Source organism: Heliangelus exortis, chromosome 1 (genome assembly GCF_036169615.1).
Source record: "Heliangelus exortis chromosome 1, bHelExo1.hap1, whole genome shotgun sequence".
NCBI lineage: Eukaryota > Metazoa > Chordata > Aves > Apodiformes > Trochilidae > Heliangelus > Heliangelus exortis.
The window spans coordinates 156,434,388-156,454,424 of record NC_092422.1 but is presented as its reverse complement, the minus strand read 5'-3'; the positions used below and the strand labels follow the sequence as shown (position 1 = coordinate 156,454,424).

Sequence of the window (20,037 nt, the reverse complement as noted above, 5' to 3'; positions counted from 1 at the left end):
GCACTGACTTCTTTTTTTTCAAGAGTATCCAACTATTCTAATTCTTTCACAAAATTTCAACCACTGTCTCACTGATGAGATAAAATTGATTGTAATATCATCAAAGCTATGAAATAAGTATTGCCTTTCAACTGTTACAGCAGGTGCTATGTAATTTCCCCATCCCCTCAAAGGAAAAAGAGAAAATTTTCCTCCTCTCAGACACGTGAGTTTTCTTGCACGAAACTTTCATTTTGGTTTAGGGTGAACTTTTTCCCCTCACAAGTACAAATAATTGAAATACTTCAACTGCATGCTGCTACTTAACTTTTGGGAAATTCAGATATTGTATTTTCCTGGAAAGAAGTAACAGAGCATTGAACATGTGGTGTTTTGCACGTCCATTGCCTCTAGTTTCAAAAGTTTCCCCTAAGTATGTGTAGAAATGCAAAACAGCCCATATTGCTTTGAAGACCTGGTTTTACATTGTTATTTTCTTACTACTTGAAAAGATTTAAATAAAATCTGGAGATACCCGATGCAGGGTTGAAAGTATAAATGTTCCCTGCACAGATTTTGGCACGTGGCCTTCTTGTCCCCTGACCAAGGGAGCCAGGTTTCACTCAGTCCTTCCTACTACACTTTAGAGAAAGAGAAGAACTTTAGTTAAATAAAAGGATTCTCCTGTCAGGGTTTATAGGTCTCACTTCCCTAATGGAAACTGCAACTGGGGAGACAGTTTAGCATGTTATTTTGTAAGGTGCTATATTAATACAGAGACACATACAGTGTGCTTGCCCTGTAAATAGGGAAGGTGGACAGAAGAAAGAGAAGCACAGCAATGTCCTGAAGTTTGCACGACCTGTCCAGTGGATATTCTGATTCCTAGCTCTGTCTGTAGCTTGTGTTTCCTCCCTTGGCAGCACTGGCCTCAATATACAGATGTTCATGAATGACAAACTGGTAAACCAAATAATTCTGGTAATGCTGTTCTGTCTTTTCAAAGTAGTTTTGGAATGGTGTGTAGAAGGTGTGCTAGTGGTGAGGCTGCTATTCTGCAGCCATGCTTGTATTTATGCCCTTTACCTCCCCAGTACACAGGTGTTATGGGCCTTCTGCTCTCTAAAGAGATGGGTAATAATACATTGGAACATTCCCCAAAAGCTTTAAAGGCTTTTGGAAGAATACTAGAAGCCCATGCAATCGATTAACATGCATGCTGTCACTGCAAGCTGCCCAAAGGTTTTCAGGCAGAGCTCAAGTATATTGGTAGAGAGCTTAAACAACAGTGGTGGTTCCAAGGTAAGGCCCCCTCCACCTTTAATTCAGTGAGCTCTTCATTATCCCAGTTAGAGCAGATTCATTGTCATGAATCTGGCTCATAGTTTCCACTCTGGAAGAAGCAGATTGCTCATTACTTCTAATATTAAATTTTTCATGGAAGCACCTTTTTGCAGTTAACAGGGAAATAAACAAGCACAGATGTGTAATTACAAGTGAAAAAAGTGAGTCCACAAGGATCCCTTTTCTAAAATGTGGCCTTCAGCAAGGAAAACTGCTGAAAAGACCCTTTGGAGTATATTCAGCCTGAAACTGTAGGTCCCATTCCTTGTTGTCCGCGATGACCCAAATACAAGGTTCAGGCCTGCTTTTGATAAATATTGTACCATTCTATATACTTTCATGTTCTGTCAGTCAGGATCTTAGGTTTAAATAAAAAAAAGCAAGCTTTCTAGAAAAGTGATTCTTGATAGAGCATCTTAAGCTTACAATTGCTTCCCGCTCTTGGAATATACAAGGACATTAATAGTAAGATACTTGGATCAAGGTGACTCCCTTTACCTGAGTGCCATACAGTACTGCACAGATTATAAATTCATAGAATCAGGTAAGATAAAAGGCACAAGTGTAGTGATTTCTGTAAGAGTAATTTAACAGACACATTTAACATGACGCTAGAGAGCAAGTCATCAAGGAAATTGGGGTGTCCTGTTGGTTTTGCAAACTTTTATTACACTGTGAGTTTCAAACAGTCAAGGCTTAGACATTTCTAGTGTATTTCCTCATGGAAAATAAACTTTTTGGATAATTTATGCCATGATACATACCCAAAAGAAAACCCAATTGTGCATACAATTTATCCTATGATAAATTTTAGCATGGTTTTATGAAATCGAATGGCAAGGCCAATTATGAAATTTGCTTTTAAAAAGTAGGTAGAAGGCTTAGCCTTATTTTTCACCTGGGACATAACTCATACTTACAAAGTCTTTGAAAATAAAAGGTAAAGATTTCACCCTATCAGTGATGGTAATTAATCGAGATGATGGTCGCTGTGCTACAGCGTGCCCTACAGCTCACTAGGTGGAGCTCTAAGGTACCAGGTGATCCCTCTGGGGACCTACAGGGAAGAAACGCTCAGTGTATCCTTGGGAAGACTCGAGCATGGAATTCACAATCTCACCTCCGCGTAGTCACACAAATAGGGGACTGGAATTAAAATAATGATACCCCTGCCCCACCTCTAAAGGATAAAGGACAGGAATGTCTAAAGCGGAGGTGTAAACATTCAGAAAGCAAACAGCATTTGCACTGTGTACCGGTTATTTAGTGTTATGATGCAAAAGATAGTGATGTTTACTTATATTAAACAAGCAGCTGGGCTGAAAACTTTTCTTGCATTTCCTTCCCATCACTTCAGGCTTAAAGATACTTAACGGTACGACTCTTGGGCAAGTGTATTGTACTGAAACATGCATACACATTTATGGGAGGAAACTGACAAAAAGGCATCTGAGGCTCTGGTGGGGTGTATTTATTATCTGGATGAGAAGTGGATGTTGCATCCAACAGCCAGCCTCGCTGGTGAGGAGTCAGGAGCAACAAACAGAACCTAAAGTAGCAAAGCATTTCAGAAGGGGGGGCTCTGAAAGAAATAAGGCGTAGGGAGAACAGAGGTGTGAAGTTCTAACAAGACACGTCTGCGCGTTGTTTCAGTCAGGAAGACTTTCAGGGTCACGAAGTTTGCCTTTTAAGGATGCAAAATTCTCATGTCTGGGTTTAAAACCGAAGGATTTTCTCCTTCAGGGTAGCGGTGACCATGGCACTCATAAAGGCGCCTGCAGCGGGCAGGGACAGTGAGAGCCGCCCCGGTGGATTTTAGGCAGAGTGGGCCTAAGGCCCGGGGGCCGCACAGGTGACCTGAGGAGCTGCGGTTGCTTTGAGAGCGGAAGGGCTGGGCGGCTGGAGAGGGGTGAGCTGCTTCAGAGTGAAGCCCTCCAAACGCTGGATAAAGCCAGCGGCTGGTAATGACCCGGGGCACGGGGGAACGGCCGAGCTAAGGAGCTCGGCGAGGCTAGGAGGAAGGCGGGGAGGGGTGTGTGTGGAGGGGGGGGAAGTTTTCTTTTAGTCTGTGCCTAGGAAGGGGGGAAAAAAATCCCTCTCAGCGGTTGTCAAGGAGATGGGCGGCCGGGTTCTCCGGACTGTCTGCCCTCAGAGCCCGCAGCTCGGGGGGAGCCATTTCCTCCGGGGGGCTCCCTGCGAGGGGCACGCGGGGCTGCGCCGCCCAGCCGCGGGGGGGCGCCCTCCTGTGGTGAGGTAAAGCGGGGGGTGAGCTAACGGTCCACCCGCGCGCCTGGCCCGTGAGGTGGGGGAACAAAGCCCAGGGCTCGCGCAGCTGGGGACGCCGAGGGACGAAGCCCGGTAACGGCCCCAACGGCTCTGCGGGCCTCGTACCTGCCGGGAGGCGTCAGAGGTAGAGACCGGGGAGGGGATGGGGGGGCGGGCACCATGCCGGTAAGCACCGCACGCCTTGACTAAGAGGCATCTCTCGGGGCGCGGAAGAGTTCAACCGCGCCGCCGACCACCGCCTCCCCTCCGCGCCCCCCTCTACCCGCGGCGGCGGGGCTCAGGGGCAGTCCCACGGGTGGTAGGGGCGGCCCGGCCCGCCCCAGCCCGCCCCGGCGGTCGGCACCGCCCCCGCCGCGGGAGCCCCGGCGAATCAGCGGGGCGCTGTCAGGGCGTCAGCGCCGGCGGCTCCGCGCGGCCGGCCCCGAGCGCGTCCCTTATCGCAGACAGGCACCGGGGGCCGGGGATCGCATCATTATCATGGGCACTGTTTGCTTTTCGCGGCGCTGCTGTTTGCTTTTCGCTCTCGCCTGGGCCGGCAGGTTGGCGGGAGGCAGCGGGGGAGCAGGTAAGAGGGGGCTCCGCCGCCGCGCCGCCTTCTCCAGGCTCGGGCGGCGAGGAGCCGTGTCCTCGGGGGGGGGGGGGGGACGACCGTGTTCGTCCGCTCTCCTCTCCCTAGTGTAAGGTGTTGTGTGTGTGTGTGTGAGTGTTGGGCGGGGGGGGGGGTGTCGTCACTTCTTGCTGCTAGTAGTGCCGGGAGTGTTGGAAGTTATGGTGGGGAGGTATTTTCTCGCGTGTTTGACAGTGCCGGAGCCAAGGGACGACGTCTGGAGGGAGAGGTGAGGCAGAAAAAGTTACTTTCCTTAAGTGCCTACGAGATAAGTCTGTGCTGAACCCTAGAGACTCCGCAGGGGAAGCGCTGGCTGTTACATCTTCACAGGTTTTTCCTGAATGAGCATTAACTCAAAGACCTGGTGTTAACAGCCGCACTCGTATCTGCTTAATAGCAGTATTGATAGTGTTCTGTTGTTTAAAGAAAAAAAAAAAAAAAAAAAGGGAGGAGAAAAACCAAACAACCAACACCAAAATCCAAACCTCCATCTGCATGAGAATGTTGTAAACCCAAAGTAATTTCTTAAAGATGTGCATGCAGTCTCTGAAATTGTATTTGAAGAAACCCTTTAAGGTGAAGTGGGAGAGAGGGTATGCGTGGAAAAATCCCTTTTTTTCAAATACTGGTGTTTAAATGCAACAAAATGAACGAAGGCAGCATAGGAGTTCTTAAGGTCCAAGAAATGCAATGTGAGATGTGGAGCAGAGCTGGGGCTCATATTTGGTTTTGCCCTTTCATTTGACTCATTGGCATTCACGCCTGACTCCCAGGCATCCTCTGATTGCTGTGAAATGTCTCCTTTGGCTCAGCGCAGTTTGAATTTTCGACGGCATTATAAAGAGTCCAGCTGTCACTTTTGCTGACCTTGATGGAAGATGGGTGCCGATTTAATGAATAAAAAGTATGAATCAGGGCTTTAAAAAACAAACAAACAAAAGTACACAAACAAAACCAACAACAAATAATTCCAACAAACAAAAACCAGAAACCTTTTCCTTTTGTGTTTGACTGGGTGAGTGTCTGATCTGGGCAACACTCTCGGGCTCCCTAAACTAATTCACGTAAATTATGTCTAGATCTGAACCGTCTCGGCGCTTAAAATAAACGAATGGACAAGAAGGAAAGGTTACAGCAGCCCTGCATGTCTCCAGAAAATACAAAGCCCTGAGCTCTGTTCCCCTATGTCTTTAAAATATAACAACAGCTATGTAAGAGTCCAGGCAATTCTTTTCCTAGGATCCTTGAGGTGCCCCGCGGGGCTGTCCTGCTCTGCACCTCTCAGAGAAGTTCTTTACTGTGTGCCATGCCACAATATCTGATTATTCTTCCCTCTCTAAATAGCCCCCTCCTGTCCCCGCTGACTTTGAAGGATCCGTGTGTTATCAGTGGAGATGGCTGAGTGAGCACTTCTGAAACAATTAGCGTTAGGATTTCAAGCTAACAATAAAGCTGTTTTCACTTTAGTGCACCTTTTTTGAGGATCTGTTAATCTAATTGGCATGAAACCAACTGCCCGTCTCGCTGGATGCCCTCCCTTCCCCCTCCCTGCAGTACCCCTCTATCCTCGATACTTCCTAAAAATAAAGAGGCTGTGCTCTGTGCAGCTCTCCTGGCTGTTGCCCGCTACTTGCACGCCCCTCCTGAGCAGAGAGCTCCCCAGCCTGCCTGTCTGCCTTCCTGCTCCCGACGTGGCTCTGGGCTGAAATGGTGAGGGAAGCCGTGTGAGCTGCGTTATTGACGGCTAATAGCGGAGGGCGGCCCGGCCCGGCTGGTCTCCCCCGGGGCAGGGCCGGTCTCCGCCGCCGGCAACGCCTCCCCCCGCGGCGGCCCCGCCGCAGCCCCTTGCATAGGGCGCTGCGGGTGACAGGGTGGCCAAGACCGTCTGTGAGCGCGGGGAGACGAGGCAGGTTAGGCAGGGCTTTAAATATTCCCAGGTTAACAGCGCACACCATCCCTGAATAGGTCGGAGCTTTTTTTTTTTTTTCTTTTTTTTTTTGCTTTGCTTTTTTTTTTTTTATCCCGTCTATTTTCACTTCATTAACATTCCCACGACTACCAAATCTCGACTCCCTCTCATCCTCCTCCCTCCCCCATCCTCTTTAAATCCGGGGGAGAACACGAATGCCCGTCACTGAAATGTTTGTAAAGGCTTTCTACCCTGAAAACATGAAAAGCGGTCTGGGTTCCCTCTTTCAGAGTCCGACTCACCAGTAAGGCACCCGCCCGGGCAGGCAGGAGCCGGGAAGAATTCTGGGACTTTTTCCTTCTAAATGAGTTTTAGTTCACGTACATGATGTTATTGCAGGTTGCCTTTCTTCGCGCTAACTTAACGAGTTATGGTCTTCCTTTTATTTATTTATTTTTAGCCTTAATAAAAGGATTAATGTGGTTTTGCTGTTCAAATATTTCTTTTTCTCATTCACCTGCCAATATAGCTAATTTAAACTACAGTCTGTGTTTCTAAATTAAAAAGGTCTCTTTGCTGGAAGATGCAAATGAGGGTTTTTTCCTCATCTTAGAAGTCATTTAGACGCTGTCTTGTTTTATTGTAATGTGGGTCTCCAGTTCTAGACCAGTACAGCAGACTCTAGTTTCTAGTATGTCTAATGATTTATGAATGCAGGAACCTGGGACCTAGTCCCCCTACCTTGCTGGATTTCAGGAGGATAACATGTTGGTTTGTTCAGTTATTCAACCCTAGATGTTCCTATTTCCAAGTTGACACTTGGAAGGCAGGAAAGCAAACTTCTTCAAGAAGAGTATCTATCCTTGATGGTTTTCTTTGTCTCAGGTCTCCCTTCTTATCTGTTTCCTTCGGGTTTGTTCTGTGTTTCCAGATGTTGACGAGTGTGCGGAAGCCACAGATGACTGTCACATCGATGCAATTTGTCAAAACACACCAAAATCTTACAAATGCATCTGCAAGCCAGGATATAAAGGCGAAGGGAAACAGTGTGAAGGTAAGGACAGCTCGGATCCTCTGCTGTCTCTCCTCCCCTGCCTTCTCTTATTTGTTTGCTCTTTAAAAGCTTTTCTAAATAGCTGAATTCCTGAAACGATTAATGCAGATTTGCAGCTGCTTAACCTCAAATCTCGGTGTTTATTGGCAAGCATCCCCCTGCTGCTTTGCTAATTGTCCGGCATCACAAACATCGCGTCCGCCAGCTTACTTTCAAAAATGGGAAAAGAAAAAAAAAGAAGTAGGGGGGCAGGGGTACTCCCCACTGAAGCGATTCTTGGTTTAGCACCAGTTTGTCTCAGGCAGCGCTGGGCCCGCTCCCGCCGGAGGCTCGAAGCGCTGAGCCGAGCACGTGGGCCCGCCCCGTCGGGGAGCGGCCGAGCCGGACCGTGGGTCTTGGCTGGCTCCTGGCTGGGAGCGGGCGGGAAGGGCTGGCAGCCGTGCCTGCGGGTGGCCGTCCCTCCCGGCTGCCGGCGACCGCGGCGCCCTTATGCCTTCCTTCTTTTGCAACTGGGCCAGCCAGCGGGGCCGCCTCCCCTCCACAGCAGCCACGGGGCCGCGCCCGCCCGGCCTGTGGCCTCTCCACAGTGATCCGTCGCGGTGTCGTGGGCTGACCCGGTCGGCCTTCTCGTGTCTCTGAGGCACAGGGAAGCTTGCGCCATCCACCTGGCTAACGTGATTTGCCGTCACTCACGCAGGGAGGGCTTCGTTCCCCTGGGCCCGTTACAGTAGGTGTTTTCGCACATCAGCTCGAACAGGATACTGGAGCTTGATTCTCTTTGGCTCTTTGCATGTATCATGATTGTGTGTTTTCAGTCTGTTAAACACTATTTTTAAAGGAACTATTTTAGATTATTCTATTTACACAATCTTTAAAATGTTGGTTTACTTCTGCATGTTCTTACATCAATGCTTGCAATTGAAAAAGACCTAGCATGTTTTATTAGGCACTGTGTATGCTCATGGATCAGATTTTATCAACTCCATCATGTCCATTGAACCTCAGCAGGGAGATTGTTCTCCGGTGAAAAGAATGAATCTTGTAATCACAGCAGAATGCCTTTTAAATAAAAGATAGTGCAAGATAATTTTTTTTTCTACTGGTAGATGCTTAGTAGTTATAAAAATTTTACTTCCAAGTCTTTCTCTACAGCAGACTGAAACTTTTTCAAAATGTATATGGCTAATCCATTAAAAAAATTAAACACCTAGAAATGACTTTGCTGAAGTCTACAAAAATTTGAAACCACATATCACTCTCCACAGACTTCTAGGGTGTTTGTTCAAGTGCTCTCATAAAGCATATTTGTGGTTGTCATATTTTTCTGTCTTGGGCTTAAATTGACAGAGACAAATTCCTAATGTCCGCCTACCGGTGCTCCAGAGTCTCTGAGCTGCTGTTTATTTGGAAGCCGGATTTTCTTTCTTGCAAACAGAATAATCATTCAGCACCTCTTCTTCCTCTATTCATCCCTTGCAGAGAAAGAGCTCTTTGCAGAAACAATGTACTCAAGGCCACAGCTGTGGAGGTTATAGCATTCTCAGAATTGATACTTCTTCTTCTATTGGTTTTCCACATCAAAAGTTTCCTTAAGCTTTAACTACTCACATTTTGGCTGTTGAGCTCTGTTTAATGGTAGATCTGGCTAATTCTCATGCTTATTTAATACACATTCTCTTTGCATGACTTATCTTGGGTCAACTAAAAAAAAGGTCATTAAAAAGTAAAAAACCATATTTCTCTGTGAAATGATGTACAAAATACTGGAATTTCTGTGGCTGATGTCAGTCTCGTATCTAATGGAATTCAGTGTTTGACAAACCTGATAAGTAAAGCAAGCTGGGGCATACTGCCACACGTTCTGCATGGATGTTAATTATACAACCAGAGTCTAAATCAGGGATTACTATGCGTGACACATAACTTTTTTTACAATGTTACAGCAACAGTTCTAAAGATTTTGCATCAGTTCTACATCTTAACCTTTTAATTAACATCAAACTTTGGGATAAGCAGAAAGCTTGAAGTATTTTTGGATTCTTCCTTTCTGGAGCTTATTTTAGATGACCTAAGTAGTACTTCTTAGTTCGATCTCCAAGTACTTCGAAGTTTTGTTACTCAGGTTACATACTTTCAGTAGCAGACAGTTACCATTATGTCCTTTTTATAAGTGAGTAGGCTCAAAACTCCAGAGGTGAAGGAAGGGTCATGCCAAGACAGTGGCAGACCTAAGTTCTTCCTCAGGTCTGCCGTTCACATAGAGTGGGTTTGCATCTTGAGGTCAAGTATTCAAAACCTACAGAAATAAACAGACTAGCAGTATCGATTGGTATTTAATATTCTGTCACAAGATAACAGCAGGAATCAGACGTTAAAAATTGTCTTTTAAGATAAAAGAGACTGTGCATGTAATAACAAAGATGGAATACATTGAATTGTTTTTGTTGAGCCAAACACAAAGCTGGGTCATTAAATGATTCTGGGTCTCTACAACTGAGATTTTTTAAAAAACCCTTTTTATCACTAAAACTAGTTACATGTGAAAAAGACACATAAGGTGCCTCTTCAACTAAGTTTGTGACAATCTACCTGTATTGCTTCACACCTAAAGAGCATTCATTATAGCATAGCTATTATCTCCTTTATAGTGCAGGCTCTCATATACAGCCAGATTTTAATAAACAAGCAGAACTGCAATTTATGTAGTGCAGTGAGCTTAAATAAATTATACTATATGATAAGATTTATTCTATTAAATTTTAGTGAGCTGCCAGTTTAGGTGATATGGAGGCATTACAATTGACTGATGGAAAAGAGGCTCTCAGGTGACTTTATAGCATCTTTCCAATACCTGAAGGGGGCCTACAAGAAAGCTGGGGTAGGGCTTTCTGTAGGGATGTGTAGTGAGAAGACAAGGGGCATTGGTTTAAAACTTGAAGAGGGAAGATTCAGATTAGATATCAGAAGGAAATTCTTTAGTGTGAGGGTGGTGAGACACTAGAACAGGTTGCCCAGGGAAATTGTGAATGCCCCCTCCCTGGAAGTGTTCAAGGCCTGGTTGGATGAGGCATCCTGATACAGTGGTGTCCCTGCCAATGGCAGGTGGGTTGCAGCTAGATGGCTTTAAAGTCCATTCCAAACCTAGCCATTCTATGATTCAATGACTTAGAAAGGTGGGCATGTTAATTTCCTTTAGACTTTGGTCTTAAATATTGCTTTCTTTCACTTAAAATAATTTTTTAAAGAGAAAGGGAAACTAACATAATTTGAATGATTCTTAAGTTTTATAAAAGCATTGGAGCACATACTTGTGCAAATATGTCCAGTATGTGAGTAGGTATTTGTGTACTTTTGTGTATGAATTTGTTTTCCATTCAAAGAAAACAGTTTAAAAGTGGGATCTTTAAGCTATTGTAGTAAATGCAGAGCCCAGCCACTTCTGCAGGATCTTGTGCATATTTTGCTGTTCTGGCCTAAAGGGCGGGGAGAAATATGTAAGACAGAAACATTCCTTTAAGGACGTGTGGAGAGTTCCAGCAATAATTATACTGAAATGAAAACTTTTTATTGACAGTCTGTTAGCAGGGAATTTGTTTCTGAACTTTACTTTTCTTTGAAAACTGAAGGCAAGTTCTCAGTTTGCAGTTCCACTCTGCTTGTTTTCTTCCTTTTTTTTCTGGGTACCTTTCTTGCCTGAACCAGCTGAGCTATTTCATTCCACAGAGCACAGTTGTTTCTACAGACAGAAGAGTCACTGCTTCTTCCTGTGTCATGTCTCCTTCTCTCCTCTACATTTCAGTTTACCTTTTTTTTTCCAACCAACTATCTGTTATGCTTTGTCAAGCCATATGGTCAGCATTGCAATGATGTTATTTCCCCATATCACATGCTTTGTCAATATCCTTTGACCATAAATTCTGTAGCTGGAAATTTTGTAGGATAGAATACCAACAGTGGTAATCTTTAAAAAAATACTTGCTTTCAATTGTCTGTTATTATTCAATATACAAATCTATTAATTGAGGACTCCTTTAGTTTTCCTAGCAGACTTACTGTTACCTAGGAGGTCTTCCCTGTAGTAATATTAGTCATTATCTTAAATGTAATGGCCTTCATTCAGCTGGAAGCACACTCTTTCAGGCTCCCTAGGTCTTTGTCCCTACCTTCACTACATTGGCTTTGGGTTTTCCCTCAGGTTGGTACCTTAAAATTGTTAGCTGGAAAACTGTGCAAAAGCAATGGAAATTCCAGAAGGTTCTAAAGGATTCCAAGTCCTGAGGTTTCTTAGGCCTCCTTTGGCAAGGCCTCCTTTGTCCCTGATGCCAATGTTGCATGTTTGCTATCGTAGCAGCATGTTGCTGCTGTCATTGAACCATTTGTAAAGGGGCTTAGCTGACAAACCTGGTGAATTCTTTTTGCCCATGCTACATCTCAGGCTATTTAAAAACCTCACAGCATTAACAGTTAAAATACTCTGTATAACTTCCAGTTGATGTTTATCTGTGCCCATTTTATAGCTAGTTAGTATGTTAATTTTTTTATCCCTAAGCCTAATGTTTGTGACCAATGTGATCATGATTTCAGGGATCTGCTCTACCTGTAGTTTCTTTTTCTTTTGGATGACATCTTGGATGTTGGACTCTTTCTCTATAGTATATAGAGGATGTGATTGGGTAGATCTGATTTTTCCTTATGACATATTCATTAGCACCTGTTGCTTATGGATTGCAACACTGCCCTGAGTGTTGCATATCCCATATTGAATAAGATTTCCCTCTTGGTGCCTTTTTTTCTACTTTCATAGTGTTTGCATAACTTTAAGTCTTTTAATAATTGGTTTTCTTGCTGTCATGTTTCTTGAACTCCTTGTACAGAAGAAGAATGCTCACAACTTTCAGTTGTACTTTTTTTCTTAATTCCTGCTGTGAAGCTTCATAATGTTCATTAAGTTCTTGCTGAGGGCAGCACACATGTACCATGGCAATGTATCTGGGCAGAGTCTGTGTTGGAAGGTGATATTCAGGTTTCTGTTGGAAATTTTTGAGGTAGCAGCAGCAGGTCTGCTTGACTTGAGTAGGCCTGTGCAGTTCTAGTGATATGGTTTGTCATATGTTGTTGTACACAAGTCCCCATCCTAATGCAGGTAATCATTCTAGATAAACAGGCAGGTTGGTCATGGTAGTATGCAAAGGAAGCTGTTATTCTTGATTACCTCAGTGATAGCACCTCAGTATGTTTAAGCATGATACAGCCTCAATAGAAGATAAACTATTCTTGCCTCAAGCACAGGTGTTCAGCCACCAGCAGCTTATATATTGCATACCTCCTGTTGGAAATACAGATTAATTGTCCTTTCTGAACCCCAGTGTTCATTTAAGGGCTGCTTAGCTGAAGGAAGCTTCTGGAAAATGTACAGAAAAACAATCTAGCAAGGCAAGTCCTTGCTAATCACAATATAGTTTATAACATTTGTCTGTGTACAGTGAATGGAAATAATACAGTAACCTGGCAAAATACTTGTGTTGATATATCTAAATTTTCCTATTTGCATCGATGGTGTGTGATGTCTGGCTTTGTCTCTGACACGGTCTGTTGCTGCAGACAGAAAAGCACAGATCACCATACAGATCATCTCCAACCTGTTAACTCAAAGACCTCTTCTGAACTAGAAATTCTAATTTTGTGGAACATAATAATGAATTTCTTACTTTGCCAAATGTTTGAGATTCTTGGGCCTACCATATGGAATTCTGTCTTCATGCTGCAGGTGCAATAATGTCCCTAAGCAAAAATTAAACTACTTCTGGTGTTTCAGCAGAACCAAAGTTTAAAACTGTAGCTTGTTGCATTTACATGTATATGAAATGGTATAGATAAACCACTCATTAGAATCTTCACTAATTTTTTGGGTTTGAAGTCAAGTTACTTTTTATACCTCTTTATTAATCTGTTTTTAAAGGATTTTAAACAAATCTTAGCAATTAGATAAAAATATTTAAAATTTATCTACTTATCACTCTGATTTAATAACAATGATTGTTTCTTTAGGCTTAACTTAATTCCTTCTTACAATTTTGATCTTGTTCACCTGTTTTGTTTTCTTAAGAAACTGGTCTCACTTGTTGGATTTAATTTTACTGTGGCTATGCAAATATCTGCTGTGTTCTTCTTATGCTCTTCAAAAATTATTCCAAATATTGTGCCAGAGCTGCTCTGAATCAATCAGCCTAGAAACAGCAGAGGACATTTCATAGTTCTCATTTCCCAGCTCCTGGTCCAGTATCTCACACTGAAACCTCCTCTTGTCTGCAGATATAAGTAAGTGCAGGGATTCTGTGTGTCTTTTAAATGGAACAATGATCCCATTTCTTTTAAGAGCTCCATGGTGTCCTGTCAGCCTACACTCAGCAATTCTTTCTTAAGTGGGCCATCTTTATCAATGATGTCATGTGAGAGTAAGGGAACCTGCTTGGAGTCCTTTGGTTTTTGGAACTTGGGCATCTTAATGCTTGCACAGCTCTAGGGGGCTCAAGCTTGTGCTGTCTTGTCTTTGTTGAATAACAGTAATGCCACCGAACAAGGCAGCTTAAGTGGCTTCTTCCTGATTGATGATTCTTCTAATTACAATAGAAACTGAATTCGTTCCCTCAGAGGATGGGTCATCCTCTGTCATCTTACAAATATTGACTCATTTTAGGCAGAATATTGTCACTCCATAGTCTTACTGTTATTGTTTGGACAAAGATGTTCTAGAAAGTTGGTTTGGTTAAATCCACTAGCAATATCAGCTAAAAATATTCTACTAGATATCTGTGAGAGGAACAAAGGGTCTTCTGAATAGCTCTGTGCTAGTGTGTTGAGGTTTTTCCCCTTGAAAACACTACAGATATCTACAGCCTTTGTCAGCCTGTTCTGAAAAGCTACAGGAAGATGGAATGTGAACATTTTTCCTAAATATTGTTTTGTCCTTTGTTTTTATCCTTATTCTAATTTTATTTTCTGTATAACGACTTGATCTCAATTTAGTGCTTGAGGCCTTGACACTGATCTAATTGCTTTTGAACTTGTTGTCCAGGACTCTTGAGGCCTGTCGTACTAGGTGCTGAAGCTGCCGTGCTTTCTAGTTTTACAGTTATAACACCTTCAGAAATTGCACTAATGTCACGTGTTCAGCTTCATGTCACATCTCATGATGTTCTGGGTGAGATCTGTTGCTACAAGTCTATGACGCTGGTTTTGTCCTGTTGGCTTGCAGCAGCCCATCTGAGCACAGAGGAAGAGACACTCTACCACCACCCAGATGTATGGTAATTTTTATTTCAGGAAAATGAGAGAAGGAAAATGTAAGCTGACTTCTTTGATTTGAGGTACTAACTGCTTTTCTTCTGTCTCTCTCTGTAACTCTTACTCATTTGTTGGGTAACTTGATGCATCTATTTTGATTTAGGCTGATAAAAATGTTTCCCAGACTACAATTCTGAGGTTTGTTGTAATGCTGCTTCACTGAACAGCTCCCCTGGTGGTCCAGTTCGGACATTTTTAATTTTTACTTAGAAAAAGAACATTTGCTCCAACTTTTTTTTTTCCCTCTTTTTTTTTCCCTTCCAGAAAGGCTTCTTGGCCTGTGTGATACACATATCACTATATTCTGAATAAACAAATACCATGCTGATAGAAATGTGGCCTCATTCTTCAGCAGCATTACATGTAATTCTCAATTTAGAAAATATGTTTTTTTCCAAGTACCCTTCTCTAAATAGTTGATAATCCCCCTGTATACTGGATGTAGGTACTCTGGGAAATTATAAATATATATAAAATTTCATCAGTCTCAACAGTTGCTAAGCTGCAGAACCCAGGGTGGCCTCTGTAGTGATGTAAACTTGGTATTTTGAAGGAACTCCTTTCCCCTAAATACACAGTGTAAATTATCTACCAGGAAAATTATAATAAAATTGAGCACAAATAGAATGTATTAAGGTCAATATATAAGAGTCTGTCCTCCTTTTGCCTTCATTCCTTGTACATTTGTTATACGCTACCTGGTTTTCCTTGTTTTGCTGCCTGTCACCTCTACTGGTACAGTCCCCTTTATTATGTTGTCTTTATTATGTTGTCCTCTATATTTTGTTACTCATCTGTCTCTTAACCTTGTCATTTCCTGCTACAAATTCTACTTCTCTTTCTTTTGTCCTCTCCTAATGTATTTTCACCTGCTTCTTTTGTATTTTATTCAGTCTTCTTTCCCATGTCCTGTTTTTCAATGGCTTATTGCAGTTACAGCTGTATTAGTCTGAGAGCCGGAGTGTAACACCAAACCCACAGGATCTGGAGAGCTGGTAGCTGCAAACTTTGAGAAGCCTTTAGTAGTCCTTTCCCTTTGAGTTCTGTCTTCAAGTTAAAATAACACCCACCACCTCTGAGCTTTCCCCTTCTGTTTTTTTTTCACCTCTTTCCTGGCCCACCTCATGAGCTCGGAGTTAACCTGTCCCTCAGCTGTTACCACTCACTCCCAGAGACCCGTGGCTGTTTCCTCAGGTGACTGATTGGCAAGACATCTTTGCATGGCTGTTTGCCATCATTTTTCGGCTCCCATTTATTATGGGGACTGTCTTCAGCTGTGTCCATCACACTACCAAAATACACATTCTTCATTCTGAGTCTAAATGTAAGCTGATACATGATATGGTCAGGGAGGCTCTGGTTGGATGATGGCAGAGGATTTGGGGAATGTGACCTCCTGCTACATCCCTAACCCTTGCCCAAGGATTTGCCTCCCCTGCATTTGAGCCAGGTAGCATCCACTCTAATGCTATTACGACCCTGTGGAGGTAATGGGAATCATGTGGAGGTAATGGCACCCTGTGGATGCTAGGAATAGTCTCTGTACCTGTGGAAGAAGATAGTGGATATAGTCTCTGTACCTATGGTGCTAGTCCAACCCTATTCTAGACAGGATAGCTGGGAGCCTTAACTACAGAGCAAGTTTGACCAAGCCTCAGATGGAGAATATATAGCAGGAAGTTGCAGGAAAAATTTGTGTACAGTCAAATTGAAAAAGGAATAGTATCCCCTCAATGCACTGGTTTGGGAGTTCCTGTATGCTAGATTTTTTTTAATTTTTTTTTTTTTTAATGGGGTTTTTGGCACACGGGCAATTGCTGTGGGGCTATACTGTTTAGACTATCACTGAAATAGTCCCCCAGGAAGCGGAGTGATTACAGCATGGCCCTATAAACAGTTCTGCAATGGAATAGAGTATAGAGGGTGAAATACAAGGAACGGAGAAGATACTGGTGGACAAGGTGAATAGATTTCCTAATCTGGTTTGGTTTCTGAAGCCATTGTGTTGCAAAACCAGCCCTTAAGGCTGAAAAAACATCAACCAAGGATATTTTCTGAAGCTTTAGCTACCTAAATTTCAACTGATGCCTGCTGAGCTTGTGAATTTATTTTGTTGTAACTATTTTTTTAATGACTATCTCTTTAAATTTTTTTTTGGTGAATTTTCAGTTGTAATTTGGCCAACTTTTTCTGTCCCAAGGAAACTACTGAAAGGTAACATGCAACCAAATCTGGAGCATTAAATCTGTTCAAGTAATTGGGAGATATTTTTTTTTTAAATAGTAAAGCAGTAAATTTTCCATAGAATCACTTTATGAAAAAGCCAATTTTCTGCATTTTTTTTCTTTGTTTTAGTATGTATGTATTTGTTTTAAATTTAAATACCTTTATTTAAATACCTTTCATGAAAAAATGTAGCCCATACATAAACATTTGGCAGTTATAAGCAACTGAATATAGGGTCTGAAAGACCCCCTTGACATTTCAAGACTTTTCTACACGTTTAGGATGCTCTGAAAAAGACTTAAACTTAAACTACAGTTTGAAGCATTGTTTTTTTCAGATGCCTCATTTCATCAGAGTACTTGGGCATGTGCTTAAGTGTGATTCTGTTTAGATGTTTTAAGAAATGGAAGATACCATCTTATTTTACTTTACCATGCTCCCTCTGGAAGCTGTAGAAGATCACAGTGTTTCCTGCAGTGAACAAGGAACAGAGAAAAAAGACCAATAATTAGAAGCTGATGAAACACCTTCATCTTGCAGGTGCTTCAGGCCTGATCTTAGTGCTTAAGATGTGAGCGTTTTGCTTGGTGCTGTAGCCCACGTGGGTAATGTATCAAAGTCAAGGTGATGCTTTCCCAGCTGTTGATAATGCTTCTCAGTACAGCCACCAAAGACAGAATCAGAAATATTAAATAGATGAGATTACCTTCAGATTGTTCTGGTTCTTATAATTAACTCATCAAGCAGATGAGCTGTTATCTCAGTGAATATAAAAGCCAATTTTTATCTACTCTCAGGTTGAGATTGTTGAACTCTGCATTCCATTGTTCCCATGCTTTAGTTTACTACTGTTAGTCCTTAAGTTTAACAGGCATAATGCTCACAAAACATAAAAAATTTAACTGAAAAAAACCCCCAAAATAGTGCAGCATAATACTGATTTGGTGATTATTAGTGTTCTTGGGGGGGACGGTGTTGCTGCAGAATGTGGTTTAGAGATCAGAGAATAGGAACCTATGCAGGAGTAATTGTTTGACATGTCATTGCTGAATATACTGCAGGAAATAACTGCTGTGCATTCTAGTTATTTTTGTTATCAGAGGGAAATTACGCTGAAGTGCCTTTGTTTTCATTTCATCATTTATCTGGAAGCAGAGGCTATATTCAAAACTTTCAGGCAAGTTTTCTCCCTGTTACAGTGAAAAAGTAGCTGAAGTACATGGGTATTTACTTTGCTGAATGGGGTGTATAGGTAATGTACATTTTTTTTTTTGGCAGCATGTATATAGGAGGCAGTTGATATCTGACTTCAGACCTCTGTAGATATCTTTACTGAGTAGAGTTGTGCCTTTATAGTTTTTGCACTTTTCCTGTTTGATAAACTTTTTTGGAAAAGGATTCCATAAAAACTGTGACTTAGAGACACGCCTATGTATTTGTCTAACTACAAAGCATGAAAGTCTGACTTCATTTAGAAATTTCAATTTTTCTGATGCATTCCAACCAGTCTAGAGATGAATATGATCAAATTTCCTCTTTCCTTGTCCTTCCCCTACATGACAGTTTTCTCTTGAACCAGCCCAATTATTGCATGCACAGTGGTACTGTTGTTCTGATCCTTAATAGTGGTCTTGATATACCACAAGCTGGAAAAACAGGTGCTCCAAACTGCTCCAGCTTCTGACTCTCAACAGGATTTTCCTAAGAGCTCTCATAGTGGCATTGTCTGCATGGGCTCTGGAGAAAGGCAGTCAAACTTGGCTTGTGTTGCAGACTGACCCAAAGCCATGAGACTGCTTCATTAGGGAGGTTAACTGTGAACTATTTGGCTACTAGAGAGCAGACACAAGTGGAGTCCTGTGGCTTTTGCTTGGCTTGAATTCCTAGAAAAGTGATTTTACCTCTGTTCAGACTGGAGTGTGTATTCAGAGTGCAAGGAATAACTGAGTGGAAGAGGGCTGCCAGAATCACTCTGACCTGTGACTGTTTTGATGTGTAGGAGTGAGCCAGGGAAAGAGTATAAGGCAGAAATAGACAACCTCAGCCTGTATTCCTGAGATAAAAACCTGAAGGCTAAAATGGTTTGGTTGGGTATAGTTTGTTTCATTTGGTATAGACTGTTTCATTATGTGAATAGGGAAGCATCTTATTCTGTATATACAGTTTTACATCTATGGAGACTATAGCTTCAGAATGGAGGAACTTGTCTATTACTGTTCTGTCAAAAGCTTTAACAATTGAAAAAACACTCAAATTGTTGTTTATGTATGATTAACCATTCCAATTGACTAGAAAACAACTGTTTTGCGATTTGGGTAAAATCTAAGGTATTGTCACTTAAGTTTTATGCTAACAGTCACTTCTATATCTATATAAGAATGATTTATCTTCTTTATGCTTCTGGCACTTAACATCCATTCACCGTTTCTATTCTAAAATCTTTTAAAATTATTTTTCTTGAGTGAAGTGTGAGAAATGAATTTTGAATTATGCTTAAAAAAATCAGTTGACTGCTTCATGTGTGGTTTTGTGAAGCAAAACCCAAAAGTTTTAGCATTTATTCTAGATAAGGAATACAGACATCCATTCAGGATAGCAGCAGCAACTGCATCCCTTTTCTAAAATAGCTTATTGACATGATTTACTTTGAGTTAAAATAAAAGTTCCCACTGTTTCTGAGTGCTTTCACTGGACATCACTGCACAGAGTGCAACCTTTATTTTAGTATATCGTTATAATATATTTAACTATCCTAAGGAATTCCAGCTTGTAAATTTGGGTGTTAGGCTCTTATCTGAGAAGAACAGAGTTACTGGAATACATTCCTGTACTGCTTTTAGTGACTTTTAGTCATTACCATTTATACTGATGTTACGATTAGGCCCTGGTAGTAATTTTTAGATGCTGTAGCTTACTCCACATTGGGAAGACAACATCAATATTTATCAATACTTATCCTGAGTAAGATTACATTATGTAATGCCTGATTTAACAAGATGGAGTCAAGGTGTGGAGTCCTGAAAGGGACACTTTCTGGAAGGACTAGCATGTTTCTGGTTATGTTGGGATTCACTTAGGAAAGTTCCAGTGTTTGTAATTGTGAAGCCACTTGAATGATCCTGTTTGGACACAGCATACTCTGTAGGTCTCACATTTAATGTAAAACACATCCCAGTGTCTTGATCAAATTAAATGATCCACACTGGCAAGGTTTGTGTGCTCATTGGAAGTTCTGAAGAGTCCAGAAAGCACATGAGAGGTTTTCCATTTAGAGGTGACTGTTGTGAA

General features: G+C 42.1%; 1 protein-coding gene across 5 annotated transcripts in view; it reads left to right on the top strand.

Moving 5' to 3' along the window:
• Positions 1-3,835: 3,835 nt before the first annotated feature.
• SCUBE1 (signal peptide, CUB domain and EGF like domain containing 1) overlaps positions 3,836-20,037 on the top strand; it is a 198,825-nt gene continuing 182,623 nt past the window's right edge. For 2 of the 5 annotated variants that reach the window (XM_071733252.1, XM_071733251.1), the window contains exons 1-2: positions 3,836-4,174; positions 7,057-7,179. In XM_071733252.1, coding sequence (XP_071589353.1) covers positions 4,087-4,174; positions 7,057-7,179 — 211 coding nt within the window. In that variant the 5' untranslated portion in view covers positions 3,836-4,086. The remainder of the gene's footprint in view (positions 4,175-7,056; positions 7,180-20,037) is intronic. The other 3 variants (XM_071733255.1, XM_071733253.1, XM_071733256.1) reach the window with 2 other exon arrangements.